Source organism: Rhagoletis pomonella, unplaced genomic scaffold (genome assembly GCF_013731165.1).
Source record: "Rhagoletis pomonella isolate Grant_MI unplaced genomic scaffold, Rhpom_1.0 Rhpom_scaffold_00002, whole genome shotgun sequence".
Lineage (NCBI taxonomy): Eukaryota > Metazoa > Arthropoda > Insecta > Diptera > Tephritidae > Rhagoletis > Rhagoletis pomonella.
Genome location: NW_023458556.1, coordinates 25,607,228 through 25,628,001, shown reverse-complemented (window position 1 = coordinate 25,628,001; position 20,774 = coordinate 25,607,228). Strand labels below are relative to the sequence as shown.

Genomic DNA, 20,774 nt, shown 5'->3' with positions numbered 1-20,774 from the left:
AATGAGTTTCTCTTAGTTCTGACTAAATCCTGTAAACCGGACTCATATGGGAACAGACTAATTATTTTATTATATTAAATTTTGCATGTACACAAGTTGTTGTTGTTGTTGCAGCTGCTTACTTAGCCCTGCCTAGATCGGATTGTTCCTCAACCCTGCCACTCCGACTTGGTTGGACCAAAGGGAGTAGATATTGAGTTCGGTTTTGTGGGTAAGTGAAGAATAGTTTTGTGTCTTTCGGAGACTCTTCATATGACGGGCACACATTAAGTTTAAGTACTTTATTCTGTTCAAGTACTAGTGAAGTCTGCTGCAGTAGCCAGAACGAAGTTGAGCCAGTATGGTGCGTATCTTCCGAGCCAGTTGAAGTTCTGTCTCGTTACCGGTAGGTGGTAGTTTGCCTAAAACGACATTCACAGGTCGGGAGTTGTGAATGCCGTTCATGGCCTATCTTTGCAGAGTCGGGTCTAGTGGCTGGTCTGTGTATGTATGTACGTCTGGACCTTGTCTTCAGTTCGTGCGATGACACGTGCCTTGGCGGAGACTCTGCTGAAAGCATATGCCTGTCCGGGTGCTCATGTCTGTGGCACCATACTGCTACGTGCATAGCATAATGTTGTGCTCCCTGACAGGGTGCTTTTGGGCCTCGTTAAGGAGATGATGTTTCCGCTACATAAGAAGGCATGCCGCGGCTGCCCGGATTGCTGTATTCTGGCACCCGAAAAAAAATTCACCCGAAAATTTGTCATCCGCCTATAGTAAAACCATGGAAACCAAATGTGAAAAGTGAACCGGTTCGGGGAAAATTAAACTCATGATAAGGCTGATTATAAATCCTTTTCCCCGAAACGGTTCACTTTTGACTTTTGGTTCCATGTATGGGCGGATGAAAAATTTTCGGACGTCATAAGCCCAATAGCCCAACACGCTCTGGCTACTGCAGCAGGTTAAACTCGTACCTAAGCAAAGTAAACGCAGATGTACCAAACGAGTACCCGGCATGCGGAGAGACACCCCATGACTCAAGACATCTCTTCGCATGCCCACTGAACTCCACTCTAGTAACGCTTCGGTCCTTATGGACAGACCCCCTCCTCCAGCGCTATGTCCCTCATGGGTGGTCTCAAACTTCACTTGCATAAACTTTCTTATGTTGAACTTTAATCTCAAACTGTGACACTGTAAAAGCTTAACTCCGCGGGAGCTTTTGAAATCGCCCATCGTCGTCAAGTCAACAAAATGTAAACAAAGGATATTGGCATTGTTGTTTTTGTTTTGTTTGATATGCGCAATTCGTGTCCTTTGTTCATAATTCGCGACGGATATTTGTTGTAGCATTTCAAATTATATCGTCATATGTTTTAGTTAATAAGAGCCTAATAAATATAAATATTAATTAAAAAATAAATAGTAAAGTTGAAACCGTGCTTTGCGAAAATCAAATACAGAATATGTACAAACATCAGCTATAAATTAAAATCGAAAAGATTGCAGCGCATATAATCGATTTTTGAATTGCGTTAAATCCTAGAATAATCGATTCGAAAAAGAAATCTTATCCAACTGAATTAAAGGATATAAAACATCTTTTCAGCAGCGAAAGATATTGAATATAGTGTATCAGAGCGTAAAATAACAAATAGTGGAGAGAGGCTGCATATCTCACCCTAAAAAAAAATACCGAATTAAACGCAATTAAATATGGCCACCGACTGCAAAACGGCCACTATTAGCGGTACAACAACAACAACAACAAATACAACATCAACCACAACCCCAACCAGAACGGATTTGATGAATAATACAAAAGTTGGTACAGAATCACTAGCCGTACACACAGCTGCAAGTGGCAGAGGCAGCAGTGCTGCTGTCGGCGTTGTGGGTAATGGAGGGAACAACGATTCCGGTGCAGTATCGTCAAGTAGTGGTGATAAACCAGAAAAACAAATCGCACATATTGATTTTGATGCTCACGGTGATAGTATTGCTTTGCTTGCCGGTGATGATACCGACTATTGGCCACCCCCATCACCGCTATCAGCCATTGGCTACGGTCCCCCAATGGAGCCACAAAAGCCACGTTGGTTATCATCGTTACACAGTGTAATCTTTATCATTACCTGTGCCTTAGCGGTATTTATTGTATTTCGTAACGTCTTAACTTGGTGAGTAAATTTTTGGGCGGACTGGTACTAAATATTTGAGTTTAAATTGGTTTATGATTTTTCAAATATCGCGGCATAATGGCCAAAAAACGTAGCGACATTTTTTTTTCAAAATTTTCTTTTTGATTCAGAAATATTCCTAGAGCCATTATTGCATTAAAAAAAAATAATAATAAAAAAATCGCTTACGTTTTTTTGGCGGTTAGGGCTCGATAAATAAAATTTAATTTTATTTTATTTTCCTTTAATTTTGAAATGTGGTTTCTTTCATGAAAATTCAATGTAATGTCATTAAGGCAGTGTCACACGATCGGGCATTTGCACAAAATTTTCTGTAAATCATATCCCAATCGCGTGAATGCGCAAATATTTTTCTTTATCCCAATCACGAAAACCAAGGTGTTCAAATTTTTCAATAGAAGTACGGACAAAATAAAAATTTGTATTACATAGAAGCATGGTAACCCTGATGGAAAATATTTTCTGACTAAAATTCTCAACAATACCTTTCATTTGATATCCATATTGCGATGTTTTAGATGAATTGTGTAGAATCGAAAATAAGTGGCAACCTTAAGACTGGTTTTCACTATGTCATATATTGACACCAAAATTTGGCGACATATTTTGACACAACTTTATCTCCTCTATCCATACCTTTGCCGATGATATTATGGGTCAAAAACTGACAGCCGATTTCGAAGTGCATGTACACGACTAAAGACCTATCCTGATCCAATTCAATCGATAAACCGATTTTGATCTCATTTGACAATGTGTTTTCACTTATTTGACGACAAATGCCACTGAATTAGACATAGTGAAAACCAGCCTTTAGACAACAGATAACATTTTGTATATAGAGAAAGCATTGTTTAAGAACCTTCTATTGGTATCCATGAATAGTAAAATTTTACCTTTTTTCTAAACAAAAATAAATAAATAAATATACGATTTAAATTAAGTGGCAACCCCATTAAAAATATTTTTGAATTAGGTATCTTTAAAATGCACTCCACTTTTTTAATTAATTTGTAACTAATTTCGAATAGGTGGCAACCTTATACGAGTCTCCTCGGAGATAGTGCCTGTTCATATAACCTTAAAATCTAAAACATTATCTGTGTACAAATTTTCATTAAAATCGTTAGAGCCGTTTCCGAGAACCCTATATATATATATATATATATATTAGACTGCATCACTCCCCATACAAAAAATAATCGGTACTATTTTTCCATTGGAATTTTAAAATCTACTATATTTTAAGACGTCCACCAAAATATTTCGGAAAAATATTAAGATTTAAGTGAGCTGGACCGATTTGAAAATACCTCCAAAAATGGTTTATTTTATGAATAAAAATAGTTTCTTAAAGATTTTTTTTGAAAAAATCCCCTTAAATGACAAAACGGTTTAAGCTTAAAATATTTGCATAAAAATATTTAAAAAAATTTTAACGGAATCGTAATGATGATGCTGTTTTTAACATTTTTCAAAGATTGGTATAAGAAAAACTTGAATAATGGAACCTTAACTCTTCCGATTTAGACTTAAGAGGTGTCATTTTCATTTATTTGTTAATAAACTTATTCAAAGGATGGAAGAGAAAGGTAGGAGAAACGAACCTCATTCAAAGTTGAATTAAGATGTTTTGTATTCGAAAAAAAAGATGGGACACGAATGACGTTTCTTTTGGCCAGAAATGAAAACGGTGTGAAAATACCTTTCTACTGAGATGCCATAAGTCTAAATCAGAACAGTTTTGGCCCAGTTATTCAAGTTTTTCGTAAATCAATCTTTGAAAAAAGTAAAAAAGCAGCATCAAAAATCTCATTCTTACGATTCCGTTGAAAAGATTTTTAAATATTTTTATGCAGATTTTTTAAGCTTATTCTAATTTGTCATCTGAGGGGACTTTTTTCAAAAAGTTCTTTAAGAAACTATTTTTATTCATAAAAAACTTCATTTGTGGAGGTAATTTTAAATCGGTCCAGCTCGCTTAAATTTTAATATTTTTCCGAAATATTTTAGTGGACGTCTTAAAATATAATACATTTTGTAATCCCGACGGAAAACCGCAACTTTTTTTGGTGATGCAGTCTAATATATATATATATAAGAATTGCTCGCTTAATGTAATAAGATTTTAAGATAAATAATTTTTTTTTATATAATTATGTATTTATGTTTCTTGAGCAATACAAATTTGTAATTGCCAGACAGTTTTGTAGTTGCAAAAACCATGTCAGACGCAATATAAACAATGATATTTTTTTTTCAAATTATTTTATTATAGCTAAAATTTTGATATGGCCAGACCAAAATTATGTTGTTAATTAATAGCCATACTAATTTATACCTTCGAATTAAGGAAAGAAAATTATATTACTCATACGACATGTATCACGCGTTTGATCACACCTAATTCGTATTTACGAAAACAATAACTATTGATTACGTAAACTTTAAAGCATCTGGTGGAAGTTACCGCCAAAAGTGTCTGGCAATATTCATTATTGATTTTTAACCATATTCTATAAAGCATATAAACAGCACTTCGACTTTAGCAAAATTAACTAGCGTTTTTACTTGTGGCGTTTTCGTTTCTAGCAAAAAATTTAGCCCTTTCATTGCCCTCTTTAAACAAACGCTAAGGACAGGGTAACGAAAAGGCAACATTTATTGTACAAACAAAAACGCCATTACCTTTCCTACCTGCTACTTGTAAAAGGCCCGCCAACCCATGCAAGCATAAATTAGTATAACATTATTTAATTATACAACTGTATCATATTACAATTTTAGCTATATTAAAATAATTTGAAAAAAATATTATCATTCAGGCATGTTCTGCATTCTACTTTGGAGTTTAAATTGTTTTCTAAAAATACTTCAATTTCACATTTTTGTGTTCTACATTTTACTCTATGCTTTTGAATTCCGTTTTTTCGAACATAAAATTTTAAAAATGAACCAGCAAATCGCTACTTTTCTAAAACATCAAAAATGAAAAGTTTTATTTTTGATTTCCACTTCATTTTCATTCTACTACTTTTCTGGAACATGCCTGATTATTTAAATTGCGTCAGACACGGTGTTTGCAACTGCAAAACAAATTTGTGTTGCTCAAGAAACATAAAAAATTATAAAACAAAGATTATTTATCTTAAAATGATTTTAAAATCCGCTATTTCTACCTGTAGAGAGGGGTGATCCAGCCGAATGTCAGAAAATAAAGCGAGAATGCAGTTTTATTACATCCATCTCGGTTGAAATAAACTCAAAGTTTCAAAGAATAGCGAAGAAGAAATAATAGTTATAGCCTGCTCTCCCAACTGAGACGCGACTCGCATAGCTACAGCTTCAACAGCGATTTTTTTTTAGGTTAGGTGGCAGCCCCAAGTTTCAGGCACTCACATAGACAATTAGGAGATGGTCCTTTGTGATACCACATTCTGAACGGCACCCAATACTTAATCGATAAAACGCCTCCAGCCGATTATGTAATTACGAATTCGGCTAATCTCAAATACTCCAGAGCTCCAGGGGACTATTACCGCCTCCTTGATAGCAGCTACTTCCGCCTGAAATACACTGCAGCAGTTCGAAAGCCTGGACTTACTACTCATGGAAAGCTGTCGGCAGAAGACTCCTCCACCAACCCTACCATCCAGTTTCGATCCATCCGTGAAGAAGTTCACTGCTCCAAGATTTACTTTAGTAATCCTTACTATTTACTTTAGTAAGGATTGAAACTGGATTAGACACGGATTAGAGACATGAGCCACTTAACAGTAGTAAGGGTTTTTATGTTTTAAATTTTGAATTGTGTCGTTATTGTAGAGGACCCGCGATGTGCACATATGTATATATACATAAAGTGCCGGTCACTTCAATAACGCCACCTTTTGATGCTCAGTATTGACAGTTTTGGTTTTCTTTATTTAATATTCATTAATTTTTACAAAAATATAACACATTCTAAATATAACAAAAACCATGCAAATCCAATTTACACAGTGCAATTTTTTGTAAACTTGATTTTGATTAAATTTTATGTAATATGATATTTTTATAAAAAAATTAATGAATATTAAATGAACAAGAGGAAAACTGTCAATACTGAGAACAAAATGGGGCCTTATTCAAGTGGCTGGCACTGCATTTGTACATACATATGTATATATATACATACATACACCTCGGTAATTTTACAGCGTAGTTTTTTATCGATATTTCTTTGTGACGGTTTTCTTTTCTTAACACATATAAAAAGTATATACCTATGTACATTAGGGTGGTTCAAAAATGCATGTAAAAAAAAAGTAAAGTCGGAATTTTTATACTCTCACCCCCTAAGATTGTTCTATACCGAAAAAATTATACCCCTCTTTTTTATTTTGAAATCAAAAAATATTTAGAGGTCGCTCAAACCGCTCAAAGTTTCCCATGTATTTTATATGGAGAAAAAACAACTTTTCGTAGAATTGGTATAGAATTCTTGAAAATCAATATTTTTGCACCGGAGGAGATTCCCAGTGATAATACCTAATTATTTTTTTAACCATTTTTTCATAGTAACTATATTTTATATGTCCGCCAAAACCGCTAGAAAATGCCAGAAAAAGCAATGGGAAGATAAATAAAAAATCTTTAGCTTTGAAAAATGGTTAAACAAACAATTGGTTATTGTTATTGGAAGTCTCCTGAAGAGAACCAAATTTTTCCGATCGAAAAATATGATTTTCAAGAATTCCATACCATTTCTACGAAAAGTTGGTTTTTCCCATATGAAACACATGGAAAACTTTGGGCGCTTTGAGCGACCTCTAAATATTTTTTGATTTCAAAATAAAAAAATAGGGGTATACTTTTTTTCGATATAGAACAATCATAGGGGTGAGAGCATTAAAATTCCGACTTTACTTATTTTGGATCACCCTAATGTACATGCATACATGCACGTCCGGCTTTCTTTGCATATGGATGTAGATATCTACATATATACTCTGAACAAAGAATATCTAAGAATATGAACACATATACAATGCATATAGATAGACATCTATAGATACATGTATGTATGTACAAATGTATAAACAAAGATATTATTCATACACTTGACCGATTGTTTACTTTTTACATTCCGCCAATTTTGTTTACAATTTGCTCTAACTAGCACCTAACAGTCAGTCGCGCCCCCTCTGCTTTTGTAACATGCAGCGTAAACTAGTAAATGGTTTTAAGGGTTTTTACACCCTTTATAATTTGGTGGTTGGTCTTAGGGGAAAAATTCAAATAAACAAAGAAAAACTAGTTCACAAATGATTTTATGACTTTATCATGTAAACATTCACGCCTATGTTTGACGACTACAACACGTATGTAAATAGTATATATCTTTACCTTACTGTAGAAAGGCCCTAACTCATTTTCTTTTCAAATCTAACATTGTACAAATATCTGCCGATTACTCACTAAAAACCTATTGGATTTTAAAAATAACTACTAGAGCATACAACTATTTGCATTTTTAAATATAAAAAACATTTAAAAGAAATTCGCAGCAAAAGGACTGGGGTTTTTATGTAGTTTTTTCATCACTCCCTAAAGAAGCCAAAATGTAAGATAGGGCCTTTATATTATAATTAAGGTACCGTACACACCCTACCGGAAAATCTGCTATTGTCTTTATGCCTTAGCAAGAATAATATTCTGCTACTTAAAAACATAGGTAGTGACAATATCAAGGCGCGCACTACAAAAATGGAGTTAGTTAAATGTCAAAGATACTGAGTCTGAAGATTTTCTGCATAGAGTTGATGTCTGTATGAGTCCTGGAAATTTTTTCTACAAGCGGCTAAAGTGAGCTTTTTTATAAAAAAGTTCATTGTTTCCAGTGTGGTCACACATGGGCTTTTCCTACCAAAACTGGTATGTTTTTTTCCATTTGGTAGGTTTGTAGGCTAGATTGGATTTTGGTACGTTTCGCGACAATGAGTAATAGTTGTTTGCGAAAAATAGAAAATATGTATCCCCAAACATTTTAGCAACCTTGTTTACACGAATATTTAACCGGTGCGTTCGTATAACGTCGACGGCAAACATGTGTATATGTATACCCGATTCGTAAGTAAAAACGTGTACCCTTATTATTGCGTTCTTGGACCAAGATTCCAGAAAAGTCTGCCAATTGGCTCGTACCCAGCCAGATTCCAGGGGCAGGTCTTTGCAATCGAAGTCTGTGTTCGCGAATATCTTCGTAGAAGGACAAATGGGGCCAGAATAAATATTGTGTCGGATAGTCAGGCAGTGTTAAAGGCCTTAGACTCTTTTAAAACTACATCAAGGCTTGTGGCGTCTTGAAGCACCTGCGAGCCCGCTATAGCGTAACGCTGACGTGGATTCCGCAACATGAAGGGTTTGAAGCCAGCGAAAGGTCTGACTGTCTCGCAAAGCGTGGAACCGAAATGCGAAAAAATACATTGCAGAATTACTTAGGAGCTAAGAAGAATCTCAGACTGCTGCCCACTGGCAGAAGAAAGAGATAATACGACGACCAAAGAGATTCAAAACTTCTCCCAGGAGGAACTCCGAAATACTCCTTGTACTTGGAACTCTTACTGGCTAAACGACAGCACACTACAAGTTAAGGACAGACTACAATAGATGTTCTTAGGTCGCATAAGTCTGCACAGTAAAATTAATTGTTATACGCAGTTATATTAGTTTTTATTGTACTAGCTGTGTCTTAGTTTTACTAAATGTTAATTTATCTGCATTTTTAATAAACTTGACATTGAACAAAAATTTAAAAAACTTAAAAAAATGTTTGGTAGGTTTTGGTGGATTTTGTTAGGAAGTTTCGGTAGGGAAAAAATTTGTCTGTGGCAACACTGCTTGTTTCACTAAATCATGCTTTCCCTACAGGGTATGTATTTACATACATATGTACAAATGAGTAGCTTCCATGTCGATAGACATCTACCAACAAAAGCAAGTTCCAATACCCACTCTCTCTCTCTCTCTCTTTCTCTCTCTTACATCTGCAATTTTCCAGTGCCCGTGTGTGCAATTGCAATTTGGTGAGAGTAGAATCTCTCGATCGCTTTGTTTTGAATTAAATTTCGTTATAGTGTAAACGCTGAGATCGCTACACATCTCACCGAGTCAAATTGTGTTCATAAATTCCTACTTGCATACAAATTAACACAACAAAGGCACCCACCAACCAACTGACATTCTTGCCATAGCCGTCCAGAATTTCGGTTCTCCAAACATTCATTCTTCAATTAGTTCTAGTGTGTTATTTTCTTTTTTATTTGCGGGTTTCCATTTCCCCACCTTGGCAATTACATGTGTACATATACGTACCTTTAGATACAAACACATATTTACAATTCTGGCGCATTGTAGTTCCGACTTTCGTTTCAAGTTCAGCTTAGCTCAGTTTTAAACTGGAAGCCTTGGCATAGATACATACGATATATCTTTTTGTTAGTGTTTTATTTTATTTATTTTGTTGTTGTTGATTTTCTACCATTATTTTTGCTTTCACTGAAAATGGAAAAATTCTACTATGTGGATATGTTTCTACTCAGGCATTTGCAAAGCTTCTGGGGTGCATCAGGCGATTTCTGGCAGGCGCAATGGGATAAATTTATCGATAAAACAGGTGAGTAGAATAGAGAAAAAAAGAAAGTGATAATAGTATTTAATAGCATGAATATATGTATGTACATATGTATGTAAAGTGCAAGGTACGTAGAATTACTCTGTGAAACAGCTAAACTAGCCTTAATCAATTTTTCCTCCAACTGTGCCAAAAAGAGCTGCAATGAGAGGAGTTAAAATTTTTTATGAAGAAATCGTTCGCTAAATTTAGCTACAGACCTCTGAAGACCAGAATTTAGGTTTGAAGTCGATCTGTACAATATATCATAATTTATGCCCTGAAGGTCTGCTTGAAGTCAATTTGTACATAAAATACTTGTAAGATAATTGATTTTGTAAAAGTTTAAACTTTAACCCACTGATGAGGGGAACCAAAATCCTCGCGTAGTGGGGCTATCAGGTATAAATAGTACCATTTAGGTAAAGCGTGGTGGATGTATGAAACAAACCCCCACGTTGCTATTTATTACTGTATTAAAGTTAGCCTCTACTTTTGATTTTCTTTATTTTGAAAGTTTGGCATAAGTCATTTCCACACTTTTGTGCTTAAATGGTTGATTACTTCAAACTGAATGAATCTGTAAATCGTTCAACCGTCATAAACTGATAGGCAAAACTGGTTACCTTTGGCTGATAAAGTTGCACGAATAACAGACGCGTTCAAAACGGTTAAATTGATCGATCACTGAAGTCATACGGCATGAGTTGACTTATGCCACTTTCAAAATAAACGCCTCACATAACGATTTTTGATTTACAATCAAGTGATTAGTGTTAGACATCAAACGATGAGGTGGTTTATGACGACTACTTATATGCATACCATGATGATCTTGTTTATTACCGTATTTGTCTATACTGATAGCCCTTAGATCCGCAGTTGTTTGTTTAATATAAGCCATGTTATCTTGGCGGTTTTAGTTAATCTATAATTAGAGATTAAATGATAAATAATAAAACTGGTAGTAGAAATTGTTCGTATTCACCTACTGTATTGCCAGTCCCTCAAAAAAAAATAATAATAATAATACTTGTGCGATTAATCTCTAAAGAGAGTAGTCCTGGATTAATCTCAATTGGACATTCATTAGTTTATACGGACCCGAGTGGTTAGTGGTGCGTGCTTCAAAATATTTTGCACAATTTGTAACTTGGATTTATGTATATCTATGGTTTTTCTTATAAAATAAACTTTATAAAAAAAAATTTTTAAACTTATCAAAATCTGTTTATCCTTATCATTATGTTTATCAATACATACATACATGTACGTACTTAAGCAAAATTATCGTCCTAATCTAGTTCAATACGAGTATGTAAACATAGAACTACATAGCGTTAAACTCATTGGTACATAGTTTGAGCAAATAAAGTCACTAGCTAGCTCAAATAATGGTTAAAGGTTATCAAAATTCGTGAGACTTAACTTGTAAACTGCATTTAAGTACATGAATACACACACCTGTTGAAGTGGAATTCGCGCTTCTGTGTATTCGTTGTATCATTCGTAATACGTTGTTCGCATGAGGCGATTTTGCGTTCAACGTTTGCGTTCACCTCACGCACGAAAAAAAATTGAATGGCTAAAAATATCAAAATATATAAAAATATTCGCCATAAAAAGGCGTTTGCATTGTTTAACTTTGCATTCTACTTTAGTTTCAACGGCCTTTCAGCAAATCGCTTTCAACTAAGTTGGTCGCCAGCCAAGATTAAGCCATTCAAGTTTTTTTCGTGCAACCCTGCGTGCTGTTAATAGTTTTTACCTAAATTACATATTTCTTATTTACTGAAAGATCGTCACAACTCAAAGAAATACGGTATTTTTCAGGAGACGCGTTAAAAGTTTTCAAAATTGCTTGTTTTTATTTTGCGTGTTAAATTATGGGAAAGATTTATTCACATGGAATTGGCGATAAGGATGAATATGTAGCTAGTAATTCTGCATCATTAACTCAAAAATAGTTTTTTTTTTTAGCTATGGCAGTCCCTTATTAAATGAGCGATATGTTCATATACATACCTACATACTTTTACGTACATATGTACATTAGACTGCATCACTCCCCATACAAAAAAAAATCGGTACTGTGTTTCCATTGGAATTTTAAAAAGCTATTATATTTTAAAGCTTCTACCAAAATATTTCGGAACAAAATATTAATATTTACGTGGGCTGGACCGATTTGAAAATACCTCCAAAATGGAGTTTTTATGAATAAAAATAGTTTCTTAAGGATTTTTGTTTTTAAATCCCCTCAAATGACTAAATGGTTTAAGCTTAAAAAATTTGCATAAAAATATTTAAAAAGAATTTTAAAAAATTTTCAACGGAATCGTAATAATTAGATTTTTGATGCTGTTTTTTAACTTTTTCCAAAGATTGGTGTAAGAAAAACTTGAATAACTGAACCTAAACTCTTCCGGTGTAGACTTGTGAGTTATCATTGGAAAGGTATTTTCTCACCTTTTGTATTTCTTTGCTAGTAAACTCATTCAAAGGATGAAAGAGAAAGATACGGTGAACGAACATAATTCAAAGTTGAATTAAGATGTATTTGTATTTGAAAAAAAAAAAAATTGGGACACGAATGACTTTTTTTGACAGAAATAAAAATAGTGGGAAAATACCGTTCTACTGAGATCCCATAAGCCTATATCAGAATAGTTTGATCCAGTTATTCAAGTTAGAAAAAAGTAAAAAAAAAACAGCATCAAAAATACCATTATTACGATTCCGTTGAAAAGATTATTAAATATTTTTATGCAGATTTTTTAAACTTAATCTGTTTTGTCATCTGAGGGGACTTTTTTCAAAAAGTTCTCTAAGAAACTATTTTTATTCATAAAAAACTCCATTTTTGGTGGTATTTTCAAATCGGTCCAGCTCACGTAAATCTTAATATTTTTCCGAAATATTTTGGTGGACATCTTAAGATATAATAAATTTTTTTGGTGATGCAGTCTAATGTATATACTTTATTTTGTATTTTTGCGTATATTTTAGACAATTTAAAATTTCTACCGCGATTCATTGACTTTGCACAATCAACAAGTGTTTGTACATTTGAGATTGAAAGAGGCAAATCGCGTTGGTTTATTCATTAAATTTACAGCGAGCCCCGTTAACCGCCTTCCCACTACTAATTTGCTTATTTTCACATTACAAATTCTCGTCTGTAAATACTATTTGTTGTTATTTTTTATTATTATTTGTCTGCGAAATAGTACATCACTTGTCGGATTCAATTAAGATGTGTAAAATATGTATTTATAAATAAAATGCAAGCTTATATAACAAGCATTGATAGTAGTACACTGCGTGTATTACATAGTACGTCTGTAAGTTGATTAGGCCGGGTGTAACCCCATACAAAAGAAATATTTGACAATGTCCCCCTACGTTTGAAGGGTTAGGTTAACAAGAGATGAGTTTGGTTAATCTCGCTGGCGTGGTGCACATGCATAGATCGTTCGGCCCCTGCCGGTGCCAGAAGTAGATCGAATCTTGAGCACATCTGTGGAACATTCTTATCGATCTCTTTCGGTATCTTTTTAAAGAGTTTTCATTGTTTGTATGTTCATTTTTCAAGAAAACAACGATCAAAAAACACATGTCAATATGTTCTTCAAGCGATAAGACATGGCCATTTTTATGGCCGCACAATCTTTCCGAAGAAAGCTTTCACACCGACCTTGCCTAATGTAGATGCTATGATATTTAAGGGTTGTGTCATGAACTTAGGAATAGTTTAACATAATTTTAAGATTTTTTGGGGACATTTTGCTATTATTAAGGAATTTTCAAAGTACTTATGGGGTGCTACTGAGCATTTAACCTTTGGTTGCTGAGTTTTCTAATAGCTTTCAATAATAATTACGTATAAATTTCACAAGACTCGTTGTGTCGCGTAGCCGGTTATGTTGGTGGGCCGATTTTCAGGTAAATACTAGGAACTCAGACTTCTTAGCACAGCGTCGAGATAAGCTTATTCATGCGCTATTGGAACTTTTGGTTCTTAAGTGAAGCGCTCTTGCAGAAGATTCAAAAATTTCTGCGACAGTGATGTCCGCGCGCAGTGCTTTTTTGAGCTTCCTATAGATTTTATATTAGAGATGGACACTATAGGACAGTGACGACCAGAGAAAGTTTTTAGTCTGCGCTGCTTGTCGATAAAAAAGCAATAGAAAATTTTAAAGAGCTCCTCTGGAGCGATGACTTTTGTTTCTGACTTTCAAAGTCAAAGCGACGATATCAGTTAAAAAAAAAAAATAAAAATTTAGTAATTAGATATAATAGGTATTTGTAATTTTTTAGTAATACATATGTAACTGATCTGATATGTAGTATACATGCATATGTATATACACTACGGTGGTCCAAAAATACATGTAAAAAAAAGGTAAAGTCGGAATTTTTATGCTCTCACCCCCTAGGATTATTCTATATCGAAAAAAAGTATACCACTATTTTTTTATTTTGAAATCAAAAAATATTTAGAGGTCGCTCAAAGCATTCCATCTATTTTGTATGGCAAAAAAGAACTTTTCGTGGAAATGGTATGGAATTCTTGAAAATCAATATTTTTCGATCGGAAGACTCTGTTTCGCTTCAACGGATTCCCAATAATAAAACCCAATTATTTTTTTAACAATTCTTTCTTAGTAGCCTTATTTTATAGGACCGCCGAAACTCTTAGAAAATGCCAGAAAATGAAATGGGGGATAAATATAAAATCTTCATTATTAAAAAATGGTTAAATAAATAATTGGATATTGTTTTTGGAAGTCTCCTGAAGAGAACCAAACAAATATTGATTTTCAAGAATTCCATACCATTTCCACGAAAAGTTGTTTTTTCTCCATACAAAATACATGGAAAAGTTTGAGCGCTTTGAGCGACCTCTAAATATTTTTTGATTTCAAAATAAAAAAATAGGGGAATACTTTTTTCGGTATATAGAACAATCCTAGTGGGTGAGAGCATTAAAATTCCGACTTTACTTATTTTGGACAACCTTAATATACACGTATGATGAATATTTATGAAGAAATTAATATTCTATATGTTTCAGGTGATGATCCCATGATGCTATGGGTCATCGGTAGTACCATTTTCACAATGATTGTCTATTGGTTAGTCGGTGGCATTTATATTTTCATGGATTTGACTAACCGTCCAGCATTCCTGCGCAAATACAAAATTCAGCCGGGCACTAATGAGCCGGTCGAAACCGAACGTTTAATGAAGGTAACTCAACTTTTATTATAATACATTTTATATTTGGGTGTTGCAGAACATCTTTTTGTCGAATTTCGATATGCTTAGACTTTTACGAAATACTGTAGGATAACGATTACCCGTATCGACTTGAAGTTTAAATTTTGGCTAGGAGCTTGTACTGAAATTAACATACCGTACGAAAGTTGCACATAACTGTGCTATATATGTATGCCCATTAAGGTAGTCCAAAAATACATGCGGGGAAAAAATTTAAAATGTTAAGCTTTCACCCCATAGGATTTTTAAATGGAAAAAATAATACCCGTATGTTTAGAACTACCTCACAACATACTTTTTCGTAAAAATGGTATAGAATTCTTAAAATCAATATTTTTCGATCGGAAAGCCCTGTTTCTCTTTAGGAGACTTGCAATAACAGTTATATGTCGTTTTTTTAACCATTTTTTAATATGAAACATATTTTATAGGCCTCCAAAAACCCCAAAAAATGCATTGGGGAGACCCATAAAAAATTGTTGGTATTATAAAATGGTAAAATAAAGAATTGGGTATTATTATTGCATGGAAGCAACCGAATTTTCCTATCGAAAAATATAGATTTTCAACAATTCTAAACTATTTTTACGAAAAATAGCTAAAGCTTGCGGCGTTGTTGTTGAAACAGCATAAAAAGTCATTGCAACGAAGACTAGGGCGTCTATATATGTACATACCTATATAGACCAGTGGGTCTACTGGACACACAGCTCTTCACAACACCTCATGAAGCCCTAGAGACACAATAAATTTCAAAATAGATCTCGGGCATAGGGAGCGTATATCCTCTTTTGGCCACATATGTATGCCCTATACTCCTCTTCCTTCTACGTGAAATGGCCTCATAGTGCAGTAGGAGGTGTAGCTCCATGATTTTAATAAGGGCGTCTAACAGGCTACCGCTCTTCCAGACAGAATTGGGCTTAAACATTATTTAATAAACAGAGAGGTTTTACTATCAGTTCACGGAGATCGACTTAAGCCGCAACTTCGAAATATCTCACAAAAAGGACAGGGAATCTAACACCGTTTCAAGCACTGACAAAATTTCAGTATTCACAGGTTTTGGATCCTAATTGGACATAGAAATGGGATCTGACATACAGACCTCCAGATTGCTGCAATATTTTTCAGGCTGCGATCTAAGCAAAGTTTGTAAGCATTATGGACCTTATTCACACAAAACTCGCCTTACTTATAAAAATGTCAGGCTGCGATCAAGACCCTGAAGTCGGCAGGCACTAACTTGATATAAATTAAGGAATGTCGTAAAATCTTTTAGACATCACATCGTCACTCTTTACTGAGTCCCAAAGCATAGTTGAATTTCGGAAAATAAGGAAACTGACGAGTACGCGGAAGAAGTTAGAGCATATTTCTACCAGGAAAAAGCTTCTTACAAAAAACCATCTGCCGTTCGGAGACGGTGTTAAATCGAAGGTCCTTCTATTCGTTTGATAACTTTAAGAAGCACTCCTCAAATTAGAGCAGAAGCTCGACCAAACCCTTAGCAAAAAGGCAATTTACACAAGTCAACTGCTGAATTCAACTAAAATTTGTCTGTAAATTCGCCGCATGTAAATTCCCTACTAGACAAAAAAAAAACATATAGAGGCTATGCATACCGAATATCGCTAAAAAAAAAAAACTTCTTTTGCTCTGTGGCACTATACTTGACAATAATATGGTCTCTTTTCCTTCACTCGCAGGTTATGTGGCGCGTAATAAGCAATCAGCTATTTGTTGGTATTCCATTCGCTTTTCTCAGCTATAAACTAATGACATTGCGTGGCCTCAACTCAATACGCGAATTGCCAACATTCCACTGGGTTTGTGTAGAACTGACCGTGTGCATTCTAATGGAAGAGTTAGGCTTCTACTATTCCCATCGACTGTTGCATAATAAACATATTTATAAATTTATACATAAGCAACATCACGAATGGACAGCACCAATAGCGGTTACGGCAATCTATTGCCATCCCATTGAGCATATCTTTAGCAATTTACTGCCTCCATTTCTGGGCGTTTTTCTAATGAACACACACGTTGCCACGGCTTGGATGTGGTTTGCTCTAGCCATCCTATCGACACTCAATGCGCATTCCGGTTATCATTTGCCCTTCTTTCCCAGTCCAGAGGCGCATGACTTTCACCATTTGAAGTAAGATTTACTTAATAAAATAGCAAAGCCATTTTGTAACAGCTATTTAATTATAAATTTAAAAAAAAATTAATCTTTCAGATTCAACAATTGCTTCGGCGTGCTAGGTGTTTTGGATCGTCTACATGGCACTGATATTTTATTCCGAGCAACTAAGTCGTACACGCGACACATTATGATGTTGAGTTTCGTGCCACCGCGTGAGGCCTTCCCGGATTCATCAACTAAATAAAATTATTTATAAAATTCAAGTGGGATGCATTTTTCAACTTGGTTTTAATATTTGGCAATACTTGTAGATTTAAGTTGCAATCTTTAAATTTATGTGATATGAATGTATGTATGTATAAATGTAGCTAAATAAGGCAATAAGATAAATATTAATAATCTGAAATAGTCATTTATATACTTTATTGCATCGGAAATTATAAAGGAGTGAAACCTTTCAATGAAATGGTACGTAATTGCAGTCAACGAGCGGAACTTATGGCTTATAGACCTGGCCAAGGGCGCATGAGTTCAACTTCAGAAGGGGCTCTTACTCCTTTATCGGATTTAGCGATCCAAAAGGAGGCAATGAAGGCAAAATGTCCACAGCTTTTTTTTTATCTTGTGACGCGACGATCGACATTCTGGCCACAGAGAGTAGTTTAGAAGTTTGTCGAACGTATTACCTGAAGTCCCTTTCGGCAGAATGCACGTCGGTAATTTTTCAGACACTATCTTGGGGTATTCGGTAAAAACTTTATATACCGACGGGCAAAATAGTGAAAATGGAACTGGAGCCGGATGAAATCTGGAGGCTAACTTCTGATGGTTCCCTACTTTAGGTAAGATGACCACGCTCATTCAATCGGAAATTTTTGCAATGCTTAAAGTAGCAGACAGGATAACCAGCGAAAGGTGGCGTGAACATCAACTCATCGTCTTCAGTGACAGCCAATCTGCACTAAAGGCCTTGTAAACTGATCACACCTCTTCAAAAATTATGCAGGAATGTAATTTGAGGCTGAATCTCGTTAAAAATTGGAATACGCTTTAACTTATGTGGGTACCGGCACACTGTGGTGTCCACGGCAACGAACTGGCTGATGCTTTGGCACGTGTAATTCAACCGGTGTCAAATTTTAGGGCCAAACAAAGCGGTAACTGTCAGGTATACACATCAGAGATCTCATGACTGAGGCTCATAGGAGTTGTACGGTGGTACGGGTACGTTTAGGTTGCAGAACAGTGCAAGAAATAACACACTCCACACGGCCTTAGAGCCGCTCTAAGGTTGGACTGCACTCCATATTTTGGTCCAAGTAGCAGTAGCTTCGAGGAACTTGCAAATGCTTAATTCTGAAAGTGCTATTAAAAAAAAAATTCACAAACATATCTGTGAGCATAATACCAGGTCTGGGAATCTGCGAGTTCTGCGACGCTATGCCAAGGAAATCTGCTTTGAAAGAAAATTCAATGTCAAAACTGCAGACCGAGATGTCGGGTCAAGCGGATTATCTTAACTAGATCCCAAATTTATACACTGGTATGCAGACGGATCGAAGATGGATGGCACAACACGAGCGGGTTCCTTTAGACCTGGCACCAAATTTTCTATTGCAATTGGTACTTGGTCTTCGGCCGAAATACTAGAAATCGCAATTTGTACCAGACGAAGGTAGAAGGGTTTAAAAGGCGCCTTTCAAGTTATCTGTTCCGACATCCAGGCAGCCATAAGGGCCCTATCCAATAGGACGATCTCCTCCAGGCTCGTCAAGGAGTGCTTTGACACTTTCCAACTATGATGGGTAAACTCAGAATGCAGTAAGTACTGGACAGAAGTTGGAGGTCTTAGAGAGTCCAGAATTTTTGGTTATCCTTTTGATGGGAAAGATATAAATCTCTTCAAAGTCAAGTTTCTGTTGCATACATTACAATGAGACGAGTCTTGCGAAATTCGGGAGATTCTACAGAGAATTTGCAGAACACATTTGCGACGGCGAGTCTCGAAGAAGATGGAACAATAAACTATATGATCCTTACAAGGATATGGACATTTGAAGATGCAGCGGCTGCGCCTGCTTGGTCTTGTTTTACGAATGGACAAAAACGTCAGAGTTAACACAGGAAAAGTAAGTCGAAGGCGCCCCTGCAATGTCAAGGCCAACAGAGAAAGACTTGGCATTTCCTAATACGGCACTGTTAAACTCCTTTCCTTTCATAATCATAACCCTTAATCAAGAGAATTCTTCTTTCTGTGTTGCCAAAGAAGAGGGATAGGTCACGCCTTCTGGTGTCAAGGCAATGTAAAATTATTTGTGCATTTGTAAGGTGTAAGCACAAAAAATTAAATAGTAAATATCTAAAAAACTATTAATAAGTAGATCCCCCGGCACAAGCCGCTTTAAGTTTCATAAAAAACCTAGTATATCTTGAGAAAAATTAAATAGTTCATGCTAGCGAAGTCAACCCAACATACTACGCGTTTATGTAGGAATCGCTTCCGTAGTTGGCATTAGGAAACCCAGATTTCTTTAATTGAGAGGGAATTGGAGAGAATTTTTTCTTACTGCATAGCAAAAATATACGGATGCGCAATATGTGCGGGATCGCAGCCATTACAACTCTCCAATTTGAGCGCTCATACATACTTTTCGAAATCAACCCTGCATATTGTTGCTAGCTGAATTAGTGATGTCAGTGCAAAAGTCCATCGATGTTTTTTTTTTATTCGATGCATCGGTATTTTTCGATGCATCGATTTGCATAGAATTTTTTAGGTAAAATTTCACAAAAAAATGTGTTATTCGTAAAATTGTAGAAAATTTGAAATAAACCACTGCAACTTAGCTAATTGTACAATTGAAAAACTGGAATGACGTTTCGATACTAGAGATGTGAGTTAAAAGAAAAAAAACATCTATGCATCGATGCATCGATACAGACTATTTATACATCGAGTGGAAATTTTTCGATGTATCGATGCTTTTCCGACATCACTAACCTTAATCAGCTGGTTGCGAAATATACCCATTGGTTTTGATAAACTTCTTTTACAAACGAAAATAAAGACAAATTTTGGAAATCTGGTTAAAGAGGCGACTGTTCATCAATTTCTGCGGTTATTTTTGTTTTATACATTATCTTTCGTGAATGCAGCTCAAAGTGATAAGATCTCTGTTATGGCATTAAAAGTGATTTCGCTATTTTTCGCATGTTATCTGCAATTGTTGCTGCATCAGCAATATCCAAATTTGGTTGCTGGCGAAAGTGTTGAGAGTACAACGTCATCATTGCCAAATAATGGCTCTAATATTCCCATAATAAAGTATCAAATTACAAATACGCCTAATGTCGGCAAGAGGTTACTTCAGGATGTGATAAATGGAACTACAGGCAAAGAAACTGGTGATAAAGTGCAGAGTCGCAAAATAACAAACACGGAAAATGTACCAAAACCGACAGAAATGCAAGACTCCTTAAAGGGAGATATTGTTGCACC

General features: G+C 35.3%; 1 protein-coding gene across 1 annotated transcript; it reads left to right on the top strand.

Moving 5' to 3' along the window:
* The first annotated feature begins 1,293 nt into the window (after window positions 1–1,293).
* On the top strand, window positions 1,294–17,693 carry LOC118733343 (fatty acid hydroxylase domain-containing protein 2-like). The gene is made up of 5 exons (XM_036462704.1): window positions 1,294–2,165; window positions 9,770–9,843; window positions 14,918–15,093; window positions 16,833–17,287; window positions 17,369–17,693. Exons 1-5 carry the CDS (start codon window positions 1,702–1,704, stop codon window positions 17,517–17,519), a joined length of 1,320 nt encoding a protein of 439 aa, XP_036318597.1. The 5' UTR covers window positions 1,294–1,701; the 3' UTR covers window positions 17,520–17,693.
* The last annotated feature ends 3,081 nt before the right edge of the window (window positions 17,694–20,774 follow it).

Bases quoted from the DNA above. Each gene is read 5' to 3' on its own strand.
- LOC118733343 (XM_036462704.1), top strand. From the start codon at position 1,702: ATGGCCACCGACTGCAAAACGGCCACTATTAGCGGTACAACAACAACA. The intron at 9,844-14,917 runs GTGAGTAGAATA...TATATGTTTCAG, and splicing joins TAAATTTATCGATAAAACAG to GTGATGATCCCATGATGCTA. The intron at 17,288-17,368 runs GTAAGATTTACT...TTAATCTTTCAG, and splicing joins CATGACTTTCACCATTTGAA to ATTCAACAATTGCTTCGGCG.